At 41.2% G+C, this 21,909-nt stretch overlaps 1 protein-coding gene across 1 annotated transcript; it reads right to left on the reverse strand.

Moving 5' to 3' along the window:
• Nucleotides 1-10,493: 10,493 nt before the first annotated feature.
• On the reverse strand, nucleotides 10,494-18,898 carry CCN3 (cellular communication network factor 3). Its single transcript, XM_082364416.1, has 5 exons — nucleotides 18,719-18,898; nucleotides 18,402-18,627; nucleotides 17,062-17,316; nucleotides 15,531-15,745; nucleotides 10,494-12,002 (listed from the first exon to the last, which is right to left on the reverse strand). Exons 1-5 carry the CDS (start codon nucleotides 18,800-18,802, stop codon nucleotides 11,706-11,708), a joined length of 1,077 nt encoding a protein of 358 aa, XP_082220542.1. The 5' UTR covers nucleotides 18,803-18,898; the 3' UTR covers nucleotides 10,494-11,705.
• Between the last annotated feature and the right edge of the window lie 3,011 nt (nucleotides 18,899-21,909).

Genomic DNA, 21,909 nt, shown 5'->3' on the forward strand with positions numbered 1-21,909 from the left:
TCTTATCACCACAAAGAATACATACAACAGGGGTTACATTCAAAAACTTTTGAAAAATGAAAAGACAACCTACGGAATAGGAGAAAATAATTGCAAATGATGTGACTGACAAGGGCTTAATTTCCAAAATGTACAAACAGCTCATACAGCTCAATATCAAAAAAAACAAACAACCCAATCGAAAAATGGGCAGAAGATCTAAATAGACATTTCTTCAAAGAAGACATACAGATAGCCAATAGGCACATGAAAAGATGCTCAGCATCACTAATTATTAGAGAAATGCAAATCAAAACTACAATGAGGTATCACCTCACACCAGTCAGAATGGCCATCATCAAGAAGTCTACAAACAATAAATGCTGGAGAGGGTGTGGAGAAAAGGGAACCCTCCTACACTGCTGGTGGGGATATAAATGGATACAGCCACTATGGAGAACAGTAAGGAGGTTCCTTAAAAAACTAAAAATAGAGTTACCATGTGATCCAGCAATCCTGCTCCTGGGCATATATCCAGAAAAGATGAAAACTCTAATTTGAAAAGATACATGCACCCCAGTGTTCATAGCAGCACAATTTACAATAGCCAAGACACAGAAGCAAGCTAAGTGTCCATCGACAGATGAATGGATAAAGAAGATGTGGTATATATCTATAATGGAATTAGCCATAAAAAAGAATGAAATAATGCCATTTGCAACAACATGGATGGACTTAGAGATTATCATACTAAGTGAAGTAATTCAAACAAAGACAAATATCACATATCACTTATATGCAGAATCTTAAAAAATGATAAAAATGAACTTATTTACAAAACAGAAACAGACTCACAGACATAGAAAATAAACTTGGTTACTATGGTTACCAAAGGGGAAGGTGTGGGGGAAGGATAAATTAGGAGTTGGGGTTAACAGATACACACTACTGTACATAAAATAGAAAAACAACAATGACCTACTGTGTAGCACAGGGAACTATATTCAATAGCTTGTAATAACCTATAATGAAAAAGAATCTATATCTGTATCTATATACCTGACTCACTCTGCTGTACACCAGAAACTAACATAACATTGTAAATCAACTATACTTCAGTAAAAAATATCTGATATCATCTTCTGCAAAACACAGAAACATATCCAAACCCAAGATAACAGTCTTATCTGCCAGTGGTCATTTATTCTTTTAGCTAAATGACTCATATTGCTTCATCATTTTTGCATACGGTCAAAGTTTTAAAAAGTTGGCTATAATATTTCCTCCTCAGTTTACAGCACACTGAAGCTTTATAGAAAAGTGTCTACACGGTGACAAACATTGACTTTTCCTGCTCATTGCTGCATTAATCATCCAGAGAGTTGGAACTAGTATGCCAAATAGGGTTTTTCAAATGTCAAGCATCTGGATGAGGACAAATTTGAATTTATATTCAAAGGTCTTAAAGTGTAGACAGCTAATGACCCCTATTAGTAACTTATTTCAAATGGGCATTTGGAATTTACCTACTACTTTTACACACATTTTCCCCCCTAGAGTTGAAGAGAGTACTACACTCCTTAAGCCATTGTGGGCTTACTCCTGCACGAAACTGGGGGTCTGGTGACAAAGAAAGACCTATAATGTACAATGGTATTAGAGTGATTTGTTATTCAGGCAAGGACAAAGAAAATAAACAGCGTCAATTAAAATTGTGCTGGTTTTAAGTCTAACAGTTGAATTTTAAGTCTAACTATACAATTCCTATACTTTTGATGGACAGCTTGGGAGATAGAGGGCCAACCTAGCTGGCCAGGCTCACAAAGATGAAAGGGGAAAGTTTAGAGAGAGTATGGCTGGAGAACGTACATCATAAATTGGGCCAGGTTAAGGCTAGGAACAAGAATCAATAGAAACAATGCAGACTGAGGCATAGAATTAATAGGAGGGTTGCTGAGAACCAGGGAAAGGAGCGTGGAGCAATTGTTGTGGACAGGTGTGAACTCTGGACAAATTCCTGAGATGATAATTCATGGACTTTTCCAGACTTGTAGCATAAATTTTGCAAAGGTAAAACTTTTACTTAAAGGGTCAGGGAATGATAGTAATAAAGTGCCAGTTCTCATTTGTTTATCTTCTCATCAATTAATACCTTTATCTAACCATCTAATATCCATCCATCTAATGATCCTTCCATTCTTTCATCATTTTATCCTTTTAATTTTATATGGCATTTACTGAGTACCCATTTTGTGAGAAATTATTGTTTGACACTTTGTAAAGGAGTGAAGAGAGTTGAACACAGCCCATAAGGTATTATCTATGACCTGTAATAATGGCTGTGATAAGTTCAGGTTGATGGATAAAGGATCTTTCTTAGTTGTGCTCATATAGAGATTTCTCCTGTGTTTGCTTTCCACCTACTAAACTTGATAAGGGCAGTTCAACTGTTTAACCTAGAAAAGAGGGCATCAGTGGGCACACGGAGCAAATGTTACAACTCAGTGTCATGCTAGTGGGACAATGGATTGGGGAGTGCCTGCACTTACCAAAACTCTTTGAAGAAAAGAAAGCAAGAAATTGACAAGTTGGAGAGAGAGAGTCAAGGAGAAGGCAAACTGAAATCTTGGAAACAAAGTAACACCTTTAATACTACTTCAGGTGGTTCCTCCTGAGCTGTGATGTATCAACTACCCTTTACAACTGAATCATGTAACTAGACAGGGAATCTGAAATAGCCAAGAACATGTAAACAGGCTTTTATTATGTAGAAGTCACAAATCCTGAGTAATTTACAATTTGACCAAATGCCTATGAAAGGTCTAGATAACCAATAAAAGGACATTTGCTCTGGGCTTAATGGCCATATAAAAAATGTTACATACACCCAGCTAACCAGGGTGGGGATGAGGGGTCTTGGCTGTTACTGTTTTTTCAGAGACTGTAGAGTTCAGGGAACACCGGAGTCAAACAATGCCATTTCTCCCCTCAGAAAACAACAAGGTACCTTCTCTGGACATTTTCAAAGCTATTCATCAAAGATGAGAAAGACACAGAACTATAAGAGTAGTAGAAAAATCAGTGGCAGAAAAAAATTGGGGGCAATTTATGAGATTCGAGGGTCTTGTAAATCCACATTTAAGTTATATAGGATTGAAGGAATGTGTACATCAATACAAAGTGTTGGGAGAAAAATATGCCCACTAAAAGGCATGGCTTTGTATTTTTAAGGAAGGTCATAGAAAATAATACTTGAACTTTACTTTTGTTCCAAGGTTGAACAATCTATACTGCATGAACCATTCCAGTGTGGTATGAAGTTCAACACTTTTGTTTAAGAATCTGTGTTCAACATTGTAAGAATTTATCTGTATGACCAACCTAATAGGACAAAAGGTGTGTGGTCAGGCCTCAGACAATCTCAAGCTTTGATCAAATAAAAGTATTAATTAATTAATACATTTTTCTTGGATAACTAATATAGGTTAATTTTTTTAAATGTTAGTAGGCTCTATACATTGAATGGTCATTAACTAGTAGTTAATGACCATTAACTAGTAGTTAGTAACTTGGGTCATAAACAAATTGTTTAAACGAAATGACCCATTTCAAAAAACGTTCTGACCAACTCAATGAATCTGTCTACAAAGCTTTGCATTTATAGATACACCTTGGTATCTTATTTCAACCCGACAAATCAAGTGGTCCCATAAAAAAGTCAAATTCTTTGATTGGTAGGATATAGTTTTAATAGCTGGTTTCCTGTTTGATTTTTTTTTTTAATCTCTCTACCAGGTTGGGGGATGTATAGATACAGTTTTAATTAATACGTTCATTGCTTATTTCATCACCACAGTGCCTAGAGAGACCAGAATAAATCTAAAGGCTATGGTGGTTATTTTCCAATCCAGAAAAACATAATTACTTCTATTGCAATGAGTTCAACCTTTAGAATGCTCATTATAATAAAAGAGAAAAGGAGGAGGAAGGGCACTGAAGCTCTTGGGAAATGATGGTAAGTGATGCTACAAGGAGTCTGGTCCCTACAGCCAGGTGCCCCTGAGCTTGAATCCTTACCAGTCTCATCTGTAAAATAGGGTAACATCGCTCATCTTTTAGGGTTGTTGTGAGGAAAAATAAGGTTATAAAGATGAAATTTATGAGTGCATGGCACATAGTACGTACTCCGTAAGTATCAAGATGGATGGGACCACAGGAGCTGCTGAATTCAACATCCTCATTTTGTGGGCATAGAAGTCCAGAAGCCAAGCAATGAGGACATGCTTGGTTTTCTGACTCCAAGTTCAGTGTTTTCCAATATGTTCTGCTACTATATTTTTGTCTTGGTTGAAGAGGCATGGTGGGGATTGGATAAAGCTTAGTAGATAGCATCTTGTAGTGGTATCTTGAATGATAGACAAGATTTCAAAAGGTGAAGCTAATGGGAGGAGGACATTCCAGGTACATAATATAGCAACAAGAAGGGTATGGACACAATAGAACTTGAGCCATTCTGCCCAAGAGAAAAAGAGCACCCCATGATCCCTTTGAGTAAACCAATGAACATAGGCTTGGGGGTTAAATCATTCTCTTAGTGAATGAGGACTCACGGGGAGACCTCTGAAACCCCTATCTCTCTATGTAATTCTGAAATCTTCCAGGCATATGTTTAGTAGGCACTCCTCTTTTTCATGGTCACTGCAAAGGGACCTCTGTAAGTAGCTCATCTTCAGATGAGATATTGACATCTAAGGTGGTTCCAGATGAGGAGCTGGCTTACATAAGAACAGAGGTCTGAACTGTTTCTGACTCAGGTATAGGGAGCTTATTTTCTCTGGATCTTCTTTGGGATATAGGGGGTCCCCAAAAGTGGGGCTGAGCTAGGGAGCCCCCTCCCATGAGGATAGTTAAAATAGTGAGCAGAAGAGGAAAGGCTAAAAAGGGTAAATAGTTTAGTCTGAGGAATCGAGGTCTAAGGAAAAACTCAAACAACCCACCAGACTCTAAGCTTCATGAGGGTAAGGACTATATTTGTCTTGTTCATTGTTTTGTTCCCAGTGACTGCACATGACTTGGAATATGGTAGGTGATCAGTACATATTTGTTGAATTCCTTAATTAATGAATGCACAAAAGAAGCAACACTTGCCTTAATCTCAGTGACTGGTGAGAAGCTCAGGACGATGTTCCTAACAGCTCTTGGTCTCAGAGTTGTTACCCAAAGCCAATGACTTTTCTTGGCAAAGAACTGCATGTACTCGCAATGCCTCCTGTTAGAGAAATTCCTTAGGTGATCACCAGTGTCCATAGCACAAATCCTTCAGGGTTTAGTAGCAGCTTATTCAACCATTTGACTTTCTTGAGGATCAACTACTTGCTTCTCCAACGTAAGTACACATAACCCAGGATACAGACAGTAAGGCAGAAGGATTAAATGCACAAATTCTAGATGCAGAACGTGAGGATTTGGATCCAGGCTTTACTACATAATAGATTTATGATCCTGTGCAAGCTGTTTGTCTTCCTACAGCATCGTTTTCCTCATCTGTAATTTTGAGATATAATAGTACCAACCACATAGGTTTTTTATATGGACTGAAGTGAATGAGGTAAACTCTGTAAAACACTTTGCATGTTGCCTGGTACCTAATAAGCTTGATAAATGTTAGTTCTTTCTCTTCTCCACCATCTTCTCCTTCTTTATCTTCTTCCTAAATGTTAAATATTCTAAAAGAAACATTTAATAAAATTTTTGTACTTCTGAAAGTGGGACTTTTGTACTTACAATTGATGGTGTGTCCTAGGTCAACTGGAAGAATTTTTTATTTCTTTTTGATGTATAAATCAATAGTACCTCTTACGATTGATGGCTCCTAAAATGAGATAGAACTTGGAATTGTACTTATTACTGCTAATCTGACTGTGAAATATGCAAGGAAATATGAGAGGCTTCAGTGTAAACACCATTCTGGAGCATCAATTTTACTTAAAGATTTAGGTGGGAAAAGTTGAATAAGCTAGCCACTTACAAATTTTAAATGTTATTTTTATATTTAAACAAACATGGATGGATTAAAAAGAAGTCAAGGTTTACCTGAATTTTTAAGAGAAAAATGTGGCATGCCATAGAAACTTTGGCTTGAAACGCTAGATTTCTGTTGTAGTTGTTTATTATGCACTGCTGTTTAGAGTAAGGTGATGGAAAAGTTTGAGAAGCACGGTGTGAAGCAGTGCAAGAAAACCAAACAACGTCCCTGCCCTCATGGAACTTAGAGTCTAATGGGAGAAAAACATGAAAACAAATAACAGATGTAGGGTATTTTAGCATTTATGATAGAATTACTACAAGGAGCATTTAGGCACAAAGGAGGGAGTGGCCAGTTCTCTTAGGGGCTTAAGGGTGCAATTGAGAAGACTTCTTAGAGAAGGTGACCTTGAAGTATATTTTTGAATGAGGATATGTAGTTTGGAGAGAAGACAGGGCACACTCAACAGGACCCTTGTCATTTTTATCCTTTTTCCTGGGTACTGAGATGCTCTGTAGTATTGGGGAAGATTCTCACTGCTGAACTTGCAGAGGAACTAGAACTTGCATGTACTGGGATCTTCTCTGGCAAGGTCTTCCAAGGATCTTGTGGGTGGCCTTGCTTTAGCAGGACAAATTTGGGTCAGCGTGGAGCATATTGATCTTTATTTAACCCAAGCTAAGAACTTTATAACCTCTTCCAGACTTCTGAATCTATGCTACAAACAGATCTTGCTTCTCTGATTTTGCTAATAAAATATAAGTCCAAGCAACATCCTCTTCTGGGATTATAAAACATTTATTTCCAAGCACCTTCCAGCGCAACAGTACCGGTTGGCTGTTCATTCTGTGAAACTCTGCCATTTGCATGGAACTGCATATTCTTTTGTAGAGCTTCCTGGGTTGAAATTCAGACCTTCATTTTCTTGTCCTAAAGAGAAAGACACATATCCTTTAGGAAGAATTGTACAGCATTGCCATCCTTACACTTTGCACCTTCTGATTATCCCCGGAACAGCTGGCTTAATGTAGCAGTAATTCACAGTCCTCAGCAGGTTGGCTGCAGAGAATTCTTCATTATTCAGAGTTCAGCAAGTGCCAGCAGTGTTATTGAAGTGGTAATTGAATTTGGTGAACCCTCTGTGGTCAAGACAGCATAGCACTGCCTGCAAGAACCATGCGGTGTGGTTAAGATGAATATACTTCCAACAAAAATGAATCTTCAAACTAAGCTCAAAAGCACAGGGCCAAAAGGACATACTGTTTTGATGATTTGACTTGTGATGTTGAGCATTTTGGACTGAAACCCGTTCAGAAGCATGACAACGTGTACCTACAAGGAAGACCCTGGGAGAGAAGTCTAATACTGCCCAGAAATCTCCAGCAAAAGCTTTACTGATAATCTCATCAAGCACAGATAGGCATGTGACAAGTTTATTTCCTTGCTTAAAGATGTCCTTGCGGCATTGTTGAATTGAATCCTTGTGTGGTAAAAGAAAAGAAAAATCCTCCAATAATTTTCAGTGAAGCGTGCCTTATCACTAAACAGCAATTAAGTGCTTTCAAAATTTCACATTCACAGAATGGTCTCAACAATCTCACTACTTTGCAATGCAGTTTCTAAAAGAGAACATTTATAGTTTGGGAAAACAGCACAAAAATGAAAATTGTTGGAATTGTTTTGGTTGCTGAAAATATACTTGGCCTCAGTGGCTGTGGCGCTGTAGAAAAGAAAGAACTTTGGCTCTGAGCTCGGGCAGACTCTGAGTTTGAATCCCAGCTCCTTCATTTACTGTGTCCTTAATAGGTCATTAACTTCTTTTAGTCACTTTGTCTTTTCCTGTAAAAATGAGGTCAGTAATGTCTGCCTCTGAACATGACATGCAAAGACTAAGGGGCAGTGCTTGTCTTTACTGGATACTTATCATATTAACAGCTGTCATTTGCCGGCCTACTAGGTTCCTGGCATGGTCAAGTGCTTATGAACACGTATAATGTTACAATATGTAGTTGATACTTAGGGTGTCCAGCTCATCCCAGTTTGCCTGGGACTGTCCTGATTTTACAACTGAAAGTCCTGAGTCTCAGGGACCATCTCAGTCCAGGACAAACTAGGGTGATTGACTACTCTCTCAATATTATGGTTTCACTTTACAGGTGTGGAAACTGAGGCTCAGGGGGTGTATCCAAATTTTTCAATATCCCACAGCTGAGAAAGAATAGGTCCCATATGCAACCCAGGTTTGGATAACTCCCAAGCCTGCACTGTCTGCAGCCCTAAATTCTGCTCGGTAAGTATAGCTTTCCTTGCTGTATTACTAGAACGTTCTGGATTTAACAAACATTCGTAGATCAGATCACATTTTTTCAACTGGCTGAAATTATAATTTCAGGAATGCATGTGTGTGTTTTTGCAGATGTTACAGAGTGGGGAGATCTCTAAGTGAGAGATAAAGAAAATCATAGTGATAGTGATACTGAAAAAGATAGTTTAAAAGCCTAACATCTATTTTGAAGAACATTTTATCTTTTGTCAATGCATAACTCATTGATTCATTCACTTATCCATCCGTCCATCCATTCATTCAATAGGTTTACAGTGAGGTCCTATTGTGTTCCAGGTACTGGGGCAGATACAAAGAAGACTAAGGTACTGGCCTCAAGATGCTCAGAGTAATGGGATTGTTAAAGAATAATTGTAAAATAACTAATGATGAAAAATCTGAAAGAGAAATTAAGGAAACACTCCCATTTACCATTGCAACAAAAAGAATAAAATACCTAGGAATAAACCTACCTAAGGAGACAAAAGACCTGTATGCAGAAAACTATAAGATACTGATAAAAGAAATTAAAGATGATACAAACAGATGGAGAGATATACCATGCTCTTGGATTGGAAGAATCAACATTGTGAAAATGACTATACTACCCAAAGCAATCTACAGGTTCAATGTACTCCCTTTCAAACTTCAGACTATACTACAAAGCTACAGTAATCAAGACAGTATGGTACTGGCACAAAAACAGAAATACAGATCAATGGAACAGGATAGAAAGCCCAGAGATAAACCCACGCACACATGGTCACCTTATCTTTGATAAAGGAGGCAAGAATATACAATGGGGAAAAGACAGCCTCTTCAATAAGTGGTGCTGGGAAAACTGGACAGCTACATGTAAAAGAATGAAATTAGAACACTCCCTAACACCATACACAAAAATAAACTCAAAATGGATTAAAGACCTAAATGTAAGTCCAGACACTATAAAATTCTTAGAGGAAAACATAGGCAGAACACTCTACGACATAAATCACAGCAAGGTCCTTTTTGACCCACCTCCTAGAGAAATGGAAATAAAAACAAAAATAAACAAATGGGACCTAATGAAACTTAAAAGCTTTTGCACAGCAAAGGAAACCATAAACAAAACGAAAAGACAACCCTCAGAATGGGAGAAAATATTTGCAAACAAAGCAACTGACAAAGGATTAATCTCAAAAATTTACAAGCAGCTCATGCAGCTCAATATCAAAAAAACAAACAACTCAATCCAAAAATGGGCAGAAGACCTAAACAGACATTTCTCCAAAGAAGATACACAGATTGCCAACAAACACATGAAAGGATGCTCGACATCACTAATCATTAGAGAAATGCAAATCAAAACTACAATGAGGTATCACCTCACACCAGTCAGAATGGCCATCATCAAAAAAATCTACAAACAATAAATGCTGGAGAGGGTGTGGAGAAAAGGGAATCCTCTTGCACTCTTGGTGGGAATGTAAATTGATACAGCCACTATGGAGAACAGTATGGAGGTTCCTTAAAAAATTAAAAATAGAACTACCATATGACCCAGCAATCCCACTACTGGGCATATACCCTGAGAAAACCATAATTCAAAAAGAGGCATGTACCACAATGTTCATTGCAGCTCTATTTACAATAGCCAGGACATGGAAGCAACCTAAGTGTCCATCGACAGATGAATGGATAAAGAAGATGTGGCACATATATACAATGGAATATTACTCAGCCATAAAAGGAAACAAAATTGAGTTATTTGTAGTGAGGTGGATGAACTTAGAGTCTGTCATACAGAGTGAAATAAGTCAGAAAGAGTAAAACAAATACCGTATGCTAACACATGTGCATAGAATCTAAAAAAAAAGAAATGGTTCTGAAGAACCTAGGGGCAGGACAGGAATAAAGATGCAATTTTTAACATATGGAGGTCTCTTGCAGGTTGTCCAGAAAAAAACATCAGGGATCCAGATATTGGATTGAGTAGAAAGTGTGGAGAATATCTGAGGCCTTGGCAATAGAGATCACCAAATTAAGAGCTGTCTTTTGTTTTCCTTCTGATAAGAAGTTGTAAGCTCAACTAAAGATGACCACTTTGCTTTCAATATTTAATTTGTAAATTTTAGTTTATATTTTCAATAAACAACTCAGAAGCACAAAAATAACAGCAGAGTCACACACTGATAAGATCATGTTTATTTAGTAATGTCTGACAAATAGAGAAAGTAAAAGGAATATTTTTAAAAATGTATAATTTATATTTATATAAATACTTCAAAGTAGAGAAGCTGAACACATAAGGTGACATTAGAAGAATGTATACATTTTAAGTTTGCAACCTATCTTATAGCCTGACAAGTTAGATACATGTATGTAGACACATATATCTTGTTCATGAGCTTGCATAACTAAGGCCCAAGGATAAGTTTGGGGATCTGTACAATAATTCTAAACTCCCATAGAGTTTGTGGTATCTTGCCACTGCAGTCTTGTCAATTTTGTTCTTCTTTTTCAAAATTGCACTACCAGCACACTTGAAAGTCATCAAAGGTTGTAATCAGGTGCTTTGGGCCTCAGTTTATTCATCAGCAAGGTGAGAGGAGCCCTGCTGATATGTTCTGCTTCTTCTGAATTAAAAAACTAGTGATCCCCAGCAGCCTCCAGACACATACAAGTGTCTGAGGGCTGGTAGAGGCTGGTCATCTATGTATAAGGGAGAGTTTTCTGTTTAGCTTCTTTCTTTTGGAAAGGAGTCAACTTGTCTGAAATGGAGCCAATTTATGACACCAGTGCACTTAATGAATAAGCGTTCCATTACTGTAGATACAGCTTGTTTTCTATGTACACAGAAAATTAATAATCTCTAGATTTCGTGTTGAAGAGCTATATGTTTCCTCGGATCTTGGAATTTGAAGTTCAGAGTTGAGCTACTCAAAAAGAGTGCTCCACAGAGAACCCTTAGGTCAAATCTCAATCTATGGTGAAATATTTGTATGATGACACCCTCAGTATGACCTTGGATTTCACCGTGTCATTCATTACTGTGACCTTTTCTTGAAATTTCACTAGTGTGTAACAAAATGAGTGTAATGTGATACAGTGTACACAGTAAGACATATATCTGATTTCTGAAATTTACAGAAATTTTCATGTGTAGTAGACAGCACAAAAGAATGTCATCCCTAAGCACTATCCTGAGCTTACCTTGATTCCAAGTTTACAGTTAATCATATCTTTCATGAAAAAAAGACAGACATAACTGACCTCATATGACCACAGAAAATACATGGGACGCAGATGTGGATAATAATTCTTTGTAATTTTTCTTATAGTCATTTGCTAGTGGGTGGCTACAGGTTGCCTCTGTAGGTGGGCTTCCTAGGGGACACATTACATTTCTCCTCTGCTGGTGTTTGGCTTTAAGTCTTGGAGGAAAGACGCATTGTTATGAGGACAGTTGTTGTGACAGGTGCAGGTCCCGATGACCATCACTGGTTTCTTGAGGATCTGCCCTGGGGAGCACTGGAACTCCACCTGGATGGTTTTGGTGTTGTGTGGGGTACAGCATCGGCCATCGCTGCAGACACCGCAGAACCTGGGCTTGTAGGTGTATAGGCTCGTGCAGTTCTCAAACTGCAGGTGGATGGCTTTGAGTGACTTGGTGGTGCGGAGACACTTTTTCCCTTTCTAAGAAAGAAGAAAAGGAGTGATGCATGAAACGGCCATCGTTCCTCCGAGGGATCGGTCTAGGCACACGGAATAACTTGCTAGTTGCCTACCCAAAATCTGTTGCTCTTTCTTCTTTGCTAACAGAATGTTAATTTTGTTTGAGTAATGTGGTCCACTACAAGTATATTCTTCCCCAGAATATCTGGGAGCTTGCAATGGCCTTGTGGCCAAGTTCTGGCCAGTGATACATAAACCAAGGGATTCTGGGAAATCCTTTGCCCTTCAGATGGGTACAGTTCTTAATCGCTTCCTGCATTCATTTGCCTTCCTATCTAGAATGTGGAAATCATGCCTAGTTGTATATAACCATCTTTTGACCATGTGGCATAAGCATGAAGATGAAAGCATATGTATGATAAAGAAACCTATTTTTTTCAAACCACCATAAATAGGCTTTGGCGTTGTTATTAGCCCAATACATTCTTAGGTGTTATAAAGAGAAATGGAATAAATATGGCATCACTGCAGGCCTATTAATATTTCAAATATTTTTCAGACATTAACTTACTTAACCTTATTAGGAACATTCACTCATACAAGGAGCAGTTATTCACATAAAGAACAACTGTCCAAGTTTTATAGATGAGTAAACGTAGTCTCAGAGGCCAAAGTGATCAGAAAACATCTAGAACCTGAATTTGTCTGACACAAAGCTCATTCCTTCTATTACACTGTGACCTCAGGAAAGTCTAAGACAGTGGGATTTAAGGTTAGTTTCCATGAAGGCATGGTAAGTGGAGAATTTATTCAACATTCCATTGGTAAGAGTTGAAGAGGAACCCCAGTATTGATAATTCAGTAAGACATTGATGATATGTTAATTTCCCACCTAGATTTCTTCACCTAATTTGTCACAATTTTCCACTGCTTTTCACCTTCCTAGTTGTAATCCACAGCTTGTGGAGTGATGAGACTTGGAATTCTCTAAAATTGGTAGCTCTCAAACTTTAATAAGTAAGAGTACATCAGAATCATCTAGAGGGTTTGTTAAAACACACATTGTTGGGCCTTACACCCAGAGTTTCTGATTCAGTAGGTTTGATGTGAGCCCCCATAATTTGCATTTCTAACAAGTTCTTAGATGATGATGCTGGTCTGGGGATCACTGGTGCTTTGAGAAGCACCATCTCACATTTAAGAATCTTTTGGTGATAAGGAAGTAACGATTATTAGGCTGGCATTTCCCTAGATTCCAAACAAATTTCTGGCCCCTTAATGAAATATATATATATATATATATATATATATATATATATATATATATATACACACACTATAAATAAATGTCTTAAATATAATATCTCCCAATATTAAACTTGGTGCAAGGGACAAGAAAAATATGAATTTTGGAAAAAGAAACAATAGAAAAAGCAAAATTTTAAACTCATGACATGGAAATGGCTTATTTAATAAGCAAGTTACTGTGTACTTGACAATATTTAAAGGCTTCTTGTTTTTTCCTTTTTAATATTTAATGTTTAGTGTATATTTTTGCCAATATCCACAAAAAGGTACAAGGTCTGCAATATCTGTGTGTGTGTGTATATGTATGTGTGTGTGTGTGTGTGTGTGTGTGAGAGAGAGAGACAGAGGGAAGGACAGAAACAGAGAAGAAGGTGTTTCTAGGTGCTCTTTCTAAATTGGTGGAAGAAGCATAAAGTTAGAATGGACCTCAAAAAGTCATACAGCTAAGTAGCCATATAACAATGCAACCACTAGAGACTCTTACTTTATCAATAAATAGAAATGATGGTTAATATTAGGTAATGATATTTATGTTAACAGACTAATCTATGCCCAGCACTTTGCAAATGCATTCTATTTAATCCTCATGACAACTCTGAGGTAGGTATTGTTAATGTCTCTGTTATATAGGGGAAAGAACTGAGGCTTAAAGGTTAAGAAAATCACCCAAGATCCCACAGCTAGTTCATGTGGAAAGCCTAGATTTAAAGCCAGGCTGTCTGGCTCCAGAGTTGCACCCTTAAGCATGAGATGATATTGCCTCAGTGGAGAGATATGTAAATCGTTCATTGTTAGGGACGGTTTTATTTTGCCCTTAGGTTTGTACAAGGGTCCATATACGAGTTTGATTTGGGTACTGCATTTATCTGACCTAGGACTCTGTTAACAAGGCTTGTGATGTCATCAGGAACCAATCAGAGCTTCTGATCTGCATGCCTTGTACTCAGCATTAACACACTGAGTTGATATCATTCCAGCAAAAAAGGAAAGAAATGTGTTATTTTATTTGGCACAGATAGCCTTATGCTGGCAAATGTACTAGTCATACTAGGCTTTTTGAAATACAGAAAATAATTCCCAGACATCCATTCATTTATTCATCAACGGTTGTTTATCAAGCACACAGTACATCCCAGGTAGGATGTGGGGGACTGAGGGATGAGGAAGGCAGATGTGGTCCCTACTCTGTTGCTTCCTTCAGACTGAACCTAAAGGGTGAAGAAAGCTGAGCTCAGAAATGACCTCTCTAAAATAAATCATGTTTGACCACTGAGTAGCCAGTTTTTTCCAGGATGAAATGAGATTTGCCAGACTTTTCTCAACTGGGGACATTACTGTAGTGGTCTGGCCCCTCCCTCTTCATCTGCTGTGAGTTGCTGGGGATATTTCAATACATTAAAGAGAAAATAAAAGAAGGTAAACTCCTTCGTTAGAGCTGACCTTGAAGTCAGCTTCACAGTGACTTTCTAAAGCCCAGGCCCCCCTCCCGAAGAAAACATAACTCTCAACATTTAGGTTGTGAATGTTTTTTAAGTCTACAGGTGTAAAGTAAACACTTTCCAAAGAGGAACAAAAGAAGACAAATCTCAACATTTGGAACAACTGGCACCAATGGTGGACATTCTCAGAAAGATCCATCTGACAAGACACAGCAAGAAGCAGTTAGAATGGTCATTGCCCCCTTTTCCACAGGACTGTGGAAGGGACAAGACAGTGGGGAATTGTAACAGGGAAGAGCAAAATCTGACTCCATGTTGGATCTGTTTCTTTTACTTTAAGCTTTGCTTTTTGTTGCTTTTGTTTTTAAAATCATACATAATGGCCTGCCTCAGGGAACCCTGCCCCTCTGTCTGAATGTTAAACTAAAGTGCCTTTTGTTCAGCTCACAGGGAGACAATCTGACCCTGCCCACCTGTGAATGCCTGCAGAAAAGAAGAAATTAACATATCCCCTCCCTGATGCTGGCCACGCCAGGAGATATTTTGCAAAATCAATGGCCTTTTTACTTTATTTCCTCACCTCCTCCCCCTCTCTGTTCTATAAAATAAACTGGCATCCAGTCCCTGTTAAGATGGTTTCTGGGGACACTAGTCCGCCATCTTCTCGGTCTGCTGGCTTTCTGAAAAAAGTCACTATTCCTTGCCTTATAAGAAAAACAAGAACAACAACAGAAAATAAAACACAGGCCCCAGCGAGGCAAGGCCACCTCCTCTGTGGTGGGGGCTCCTCCCAGGCTCATACCTTATCTGTCGGCTGCTTGTGCTCTTGGTCACAGGGCCGCACCGCGCAGAGTCGGGTCTGCTTCACCATCTCGCAATGTGGATTCCTGTTGGTGACCCGGGTGGAAAAACCCATGCCACAACTCTTGGAACACGCACTCCACTCTGTGGTCTGCTCAATGCAGTTGATACCTGAGTCGGAGACTGCAACTCCTAGAGTGGCTTCTGTTCTGTAGGCTATGGGATGTTGAAATAAGGACAGTGTTATTGAGTAAAATGTGGGGATGGCAAAGTGGTCCTTTCAACCATCATTAGGAAGAGCGTCTCATCCAATTCAGTACCTGTGCAACTCAGGTGTTCTCAGACGGCAGACCTAGATCTCTGTATTTATAAACCCCTAACAGGTAGCACAATGCCTGGCACATGGTTGGCCTTCAAGAAATCTTTGTGGAATGACTGTCCGATTTGTTCATAAGAAGTTTAGGAGAACCTGTCTTTGAGAAGCTTAGTAGTTTTAAGAATATAGCACAGTATAGCATCAAAAACCATTCCATAAACCATAATGTTTTCAATGTGTGATTTTGTCCAGAGAAAGGATAATGAAAAAATTATAACTGGATGAGTAAGTAGAACCAACCAACTCAAAATAGTGATGGAGGTAATGCTCTGCCTTAGGGAGGTAGAATTGGTTATTTGGGTTGTAGGATATAGTCACTGGGACTTTGATGACAGACGGTTCTGTCTCAACACTTAATATGCATGGCCTAGGGCACATCTCCTCCCTTACATGGCAGTTTTCCTATCTGTAAGCATGGCTGAGAATTTCTGACTTCAGAAAAACTGTAAAGTTCTGTGTACTGCCAGTATAAATAATCTGGCTGATTAATGGCTTCTAAAATATTCTCTACTGGATCTTGAATGTTTACTTTTCAAAAAAAAATCATTTCCTTTATAAGCCAAAACTAAAGGAAAAGCAAAGCAAAGATCCTAAAGTGTCACTTGATCCTTCCTGCAGCACCTGGAAAGGTGGCATTTCTCTGTGACACCTGTCCAGGGATGGCATTCTTTAGGGAAGCTGGTCTTAAGAGTGCATAGGTAGTTGACAGAGTCCAGAAAAGAAAGAGCCATCACCAGGCCCTTTGCAAATGGCTTAAATGGTGTTCCCATGGAGTTGACACTTGCCACAAGTATAGAAGCTCTATCAATTACGTGTCTTGCATAAAGTTGTCAAAGCACATCTTTGCAATGTTAACAAGGGTCAAGTGGAATAGACTAAAATACAAATGGCAGTCATGTAATAAGAAAAATCATTCCTACGGCTCAACAGAACCACTGGATGTGATTCTTCTTCAGAAGAGACTGCGTGTACTTCAATCACTTGTCTGGGATTCCAACACGTGATGTGTCTGATCTCAGTGGGCAAGCTGGACTCCACAACTGAATGACCAGAAACTGAAGCCAGTTTCTCACTGCAGATCCCAAAGAGCATACATGCTTCCTGCCTGCACTTATTCCTGTGCTGTGATCATTTCCAGGTATGTTCGATTTCTTACCTGGAAGGGTTTGGAGGTCCCCTAATGTCCCCGTCTCATTGGAGTCACAGATCCACTTTTCACAGCACTCCCCAGGCACTTTCACTTTTCTCGGAGCTTGGCAGTCAGGCTGGGGCAGTAGCAGGTCCTCTTCACAGCGGGGCACACAACCAACCTGCCCATCTTGGCAGGCACACTGGTATTTGCAGCTAGGCTGGAAGGTCTCTCCACTTTGGTAGATGACTCCATCGAACACACAATTGTCTCCTTCTATCGCTAGAACGTTGGGGAAGCAGGGCAGAGAGGGAAGGGGAGAGAGAAAATCAAGAACACAATGCATCGAAGAGGCTATATAAGAGCCACAGCACGTGTTCCAAGCCCCAAATCATTCTTTTTCTAGTTGAGGCCATGTGGTTGTTGACCCATCACCAGCAGAGAGATGTCCTCACGGAGGCCTCCCGGTGCAAGAAGAAACGCTCAAGAACACCCAGTCCCGCCACTCATTTGACGCAGGAGGAAAGACGGGCAGAACCGTGAAGTGACATTCCCCAGGGCCCTCAGCTGTTGTTCCCAATGATAAAGTCGTTTCGCCAGAACCTCCTTCGATTCTCCTACTCCAGAAGCTCAGAATTAAAAAGAAGAAAGTGCGCTTCATAGTCTCCAAACAGGTTAACTGGTCAAATTGGGAAGGGCATTAGGATCCCTTGGCATTCCAGCACAATAAATCATGACTAGTTCAGAGAAGAAACTAAAAGGCTATTCCAAGCCCTCTTCTCCGGGGAGGCAGGGACAGGTCTCCAACTAAACGGTGCACCGTGTGGGAAATTGATCCCCAGTTGATTCCGTTTCACCATCCTGGATTGGCTGACTGCCTGCATTTTTATTTTACTCACGGCCCAGACAGGGGTTGTTGCGTAGTCAGCCCAGGAGAGTAGTGGCTGCTTTGGCTCAAATAGGACAATTACAGGTGTGAAAACACACCAGCCTGGCTACAGCTGGGGGAACTGTGAGTTAAGCCCAAGCTTCCATCACCCCCCAAGCGTCCCCTGGAAACTTCCAAAGGAAATGACTTCACTGGCCCTTAAGTCTGCTCTGCTCCCTGTCTATCTAGATTCTTCTCTAGGGAGGCAAATGCTTCTCACCTCCGCGGGCAGGTTTCCCTCCTGGCTTCTGGCGCTCCGCAAAGCCCCACGCGCCCCCAGCCCATCCCTGGCGCGCAGCGCTCCATAAACATCACCCACGGTATCACTGTTAGTATTTGCTCATCACCCTCTCGGGAGTCGGGGGAAGGGGAGAGGAAAGAGCGGGCAGCTCCGCTAGCTGAGGGACAGGAGATCAAGCGGAGGAGGGGGCAGGGTTACCCATGCAGATGCCAGTCTGGGCGCTGGGGTCCGCTCTGCGGTCGCAGAAGAGACCGCGGCTTTCCTCGCAGGGCAGCATCACGGAGCAGCTCTCGCCGCGCTGGCGGGCGCACACCAGGCAGCAGGAACAGTCGTCCAGCACGGCTCTCACCCCGGGGGCGCAGGTCGGCGGCTTCTTGGGGCACGGAGCCGGGCACGAGGAGGGGCAGCGCGGAGTCGCAAGGACCTGGGGGCGGGCGAGATCAGAAGTAGAAACTTCTTAGCAGGGACCCTGGAAGGCAAAGTAACCAGAGGCACCTGACGAGTGCGCCACTCACCTGTCCCAGGAGATGGAGGAGCAGGAAAGCCAGGCAGAGGCACTGACCGGGTGGACCGAGACGCAGGCTCTGCGCACTCTGCATGTTCAGGCTTTTTCCTGCCGCTTTCACAGGGCTTTCCAGGTCGGAGGTTGGCTCTGCGCGCCCTGCTCCTGGTCGGGCTCGCCCTTGCCCAGCGCCACCGCGCAGGTTTTATAGCGCGCTCCTGGGGCGCGCACAAGGCGGTTGGCTGCAGCTCAGGCAGGAGGCGGGGGGATCGGCGGGGTGGGGAATGGAACGAGCCCCGGAGTTGCCATAGCAATTGGCCGTGGGTGCCGCTCTCCTTAGGGCGCGGCCCCGGGGCCTGCATGTGCCTGTGTGTAGCGACTGGCTTTTCCCAGAGCGCCGGGAGGGGCTGGGTGGAGGCCCAGGGCCAGGACCCAGGGCTTCGCCGAGCGCGTGGGAAGGAAACGCCCGTTTCCTCCTGGAAGCTGCTTCGCCTTCCCCCAGGACTGAGACACCGCCACTCCCCGTCACGCTTCTCCTCCACCCTGGCCGTTCCCAGCTGGGTTGCAAACGTGGGGCTCCGCTAAAGGGGTGTCTGATATTTGGGACCATCTGTGAGGGGTTGGCTAGAGGCCCAGGGGTTTAGTCATAAAGGAAGCACATGCAAGTTTGTCACCGTTTAGGGCACGCTTTGAGAGTGTTGAGAGAGGGGGAGGGGAGAGAGGGAGGAAAGGAGAAACAGAAGGGAGAAAGGAGTGGCTGGGGGCGGGGCGGGGGGAACAGAAGGTAGAAGAAGTCTTCAAGTGAGGATGGGGGATGATGCTTTAGGCAAAAAGTTCTTTTGACTTTAACCATTGCAAGCTCCGCTGGTTCTTAAACCCCCGATTCTGCAGGTTTAGTAGAAATACAAGTAAAACATAATGAAATAAAAATATAAGAGCCCGAGGTACCTAAAAACTTTCTTCCTGGTAGAGAAAAACCTTGAAACACCAGTGGTGTCACGCCTCCTGTGAAACAGCACATGTCAGAATACAAGAGCCTGTGAGAGTTTATAAGTCCCCTTCAGCTCAGCCCCTGTCAAAACCTCAGCGAATGAAGGAAGGACTGGGGAAGGTACTTGCTTTACTGAGCTGACACTCCAGCCAATCAAATCCCTCTGCCACCTGGCACCTACTTTCAAAAATGACTGCTGTGAAACACTTGTCGTCTCTCATGAGGAGGAGAGCAGTTTGCTCCAAAGTTGACACTGCTTGATGGTTTTAAAAAAAATGTCTCTCCTGTCCTTCAACTTCGCTGCTGCCTCTGGGATAACTATGTCCAGCTCCTTTGGGGGTAGTCGTGTTGGAAAGACACTTTGCAGAAAAATTATGCAGGCTTGTGATGGAACTCTAGGCTTTAAAAGGCAACAAATTTCCTCTAGGTCATCCAGCTCCAGTGTGAAGGAATCAAAGGCAGCTTATGTAAGGGCCCAGGTCTGCCCCTGCCATGTCGGCTTCCCGGCACGAAGTCATCCCAAGCCCTTCAGTATAGTTCTCTGAGCAGCTTAAAACTGCTGTTACATAATTCCGAGCCTACATGAATTCTGCTTTCTTTGAGGAAAAGCAGACTGAGCAGTAAGTCTTGGTGAGAGATTGAACAGTTAATTTGTGCCATGTCGAGGACACTCAATATACTCTTCAAATTGATGGGCTTCCTGGGCCATCTGGTCTAGTGATGCTTCCACCTGGCTGTACATCAGAATCAACCAGGGTGTACTTTTGAAAAATATAGATTCTTTTTTTAATGAGTTTTTAAAAAATTGAGGTATAGTTAATTTACAATGTTGTGTTAGTTTCAAGCACACAGCAAAGTGATTCAGTTACATATATGGGTTATTATTTTCCATTATAGGTTATTACAAGATATTGAGTATAGTTCCCTGTGCTACACAGTAGGTCCCTATTGTTTACCTATTTTATATATACTAGTGTGTATATGTTAATCCCAAACTCCTAATTTATCTCCATCTCCCGACCCCCTGCTATCCTCTTTGGTAACCATAAGTTTGTTTTCTATGTCTGTGAATCTATTTCTGTTTTGTAAATAAGTTCATTTGTATCATTTTTTAAGTTCCATATATAAGTGATATCATATGACATTTGTCTTTCTCTGTCTGACTTACTTAATATGATCATCTCTAGGTCCATCCATGTTGCTGCAAATGGCATTATTTCATTCTTTTTTAAGGCTGAGTAATATTCCATTGTACATGAAAAATATAGATTCTTGGACCCAACCTTCAGTCCACTCAGTTGGATTTTCTGCTGAAAGCTCTTGGTAGACAGCACTTCAAAGTACTTGGAAATGGGAGCTGGCCTGGGGAAACCTTGATATGGAACAACTAGGAGCACAACTGTTGGAGAGGCAAGACTATAGGCCAAGTTTTCAATGCATGAATTGACAGAACAAGGAGAAATTGGCAGCATGGAGGTTGGGCTGACTCTTCTTGGAGAAGGGGAGGATGAGAGGAGAAATGTAACTTTAAGACAAGGAAGATGTCTGGTCACTGCTAACGTGTGCTGCCATTCAGGTCTCTTGATTGCTGAAAGTGATAAAAACCAAACTGGAGCTAGTTCCAGAAAGACGACTTTATTGGACAGAGGCTGTGGTATTTCACATAATAATGGCATGGGAATGGTGCCGCTAGGGCTGGGAGGCAACTGAGATCAGGGCCTCGGAGCCCTGAGTACTCCATCCCTCTATCTATCTTTATTGCTTCTCTGTGTGTCGGCTTCTCAGTCTGTCCCACCACGGACCAGCTTCTAATGTTTAAGGGAAGTGTCATCCTTAAGTTCTCCAAACCTCTTACATTATGACCTTGTCACCCCAGAAGGAATGTCCACTCTGTCATCTGCTATAAAGGATAAGGACCTCCACATTAAAACAATTGGAAATTGAAAATGAAGACATCTGATGACAATCATGTCAGGTCCTGCTTTGCCACCTCCAGGACACCGTCTCTTGAATCCTCTCTGCTGGCATAGATTTCATTCTCTCTGAAGGCCCAGCATCCCTTGCTTTTCTCTTTTATCTCTTAACTCACTGAAGAATAATGATGAGCTTATTTCTGTGTCTGTCTCCCTCTCCTGCCTGGGAGCCCTTGAGGACAGGGAGCAGGTCATATTCTCCATAATACCCCCAACACCTATTTCAAGGATGGATCAGTT

This window comes from Balaenoptera borealis (assembly GCF_965194805.1).
Source record: "Balaenoptera borealis genome assembly, chromosome: 17".
Classification (NCBI taxonomy): Eukaryota; Metazoa; Chordata; class Mammalia; order Artiodactyla; family Balaenopteridae; genus Balaenoptera; species Balaenoptera borealis.

Excerpts from the sequence above, each read along its gene's own strand:
- CCN3 (XM_082364416.1), bottom strand. The coding sequence starts at position 18,802 with ATGCAGAGTGCGCAGAGCCTGCGTCTCGGTCCACCCGGTCAGTGCCTC. Across the intron at positions 15,746-17,061 it reads GGACCTCCAAACCCTTCCAG|CCTACAGAACAGAAGCCACT; the intron begins GTAAGAAATCGA and ends AACATCCCATAG. Across the intron at positions 12,003-15,530 it reads ACAAGCAGCCGACAGATAAG|AAAGGGAAAAAGTGTCTCCG; the intron begins GTATGAGCCTGG and ends CTTCTTTCTTAG.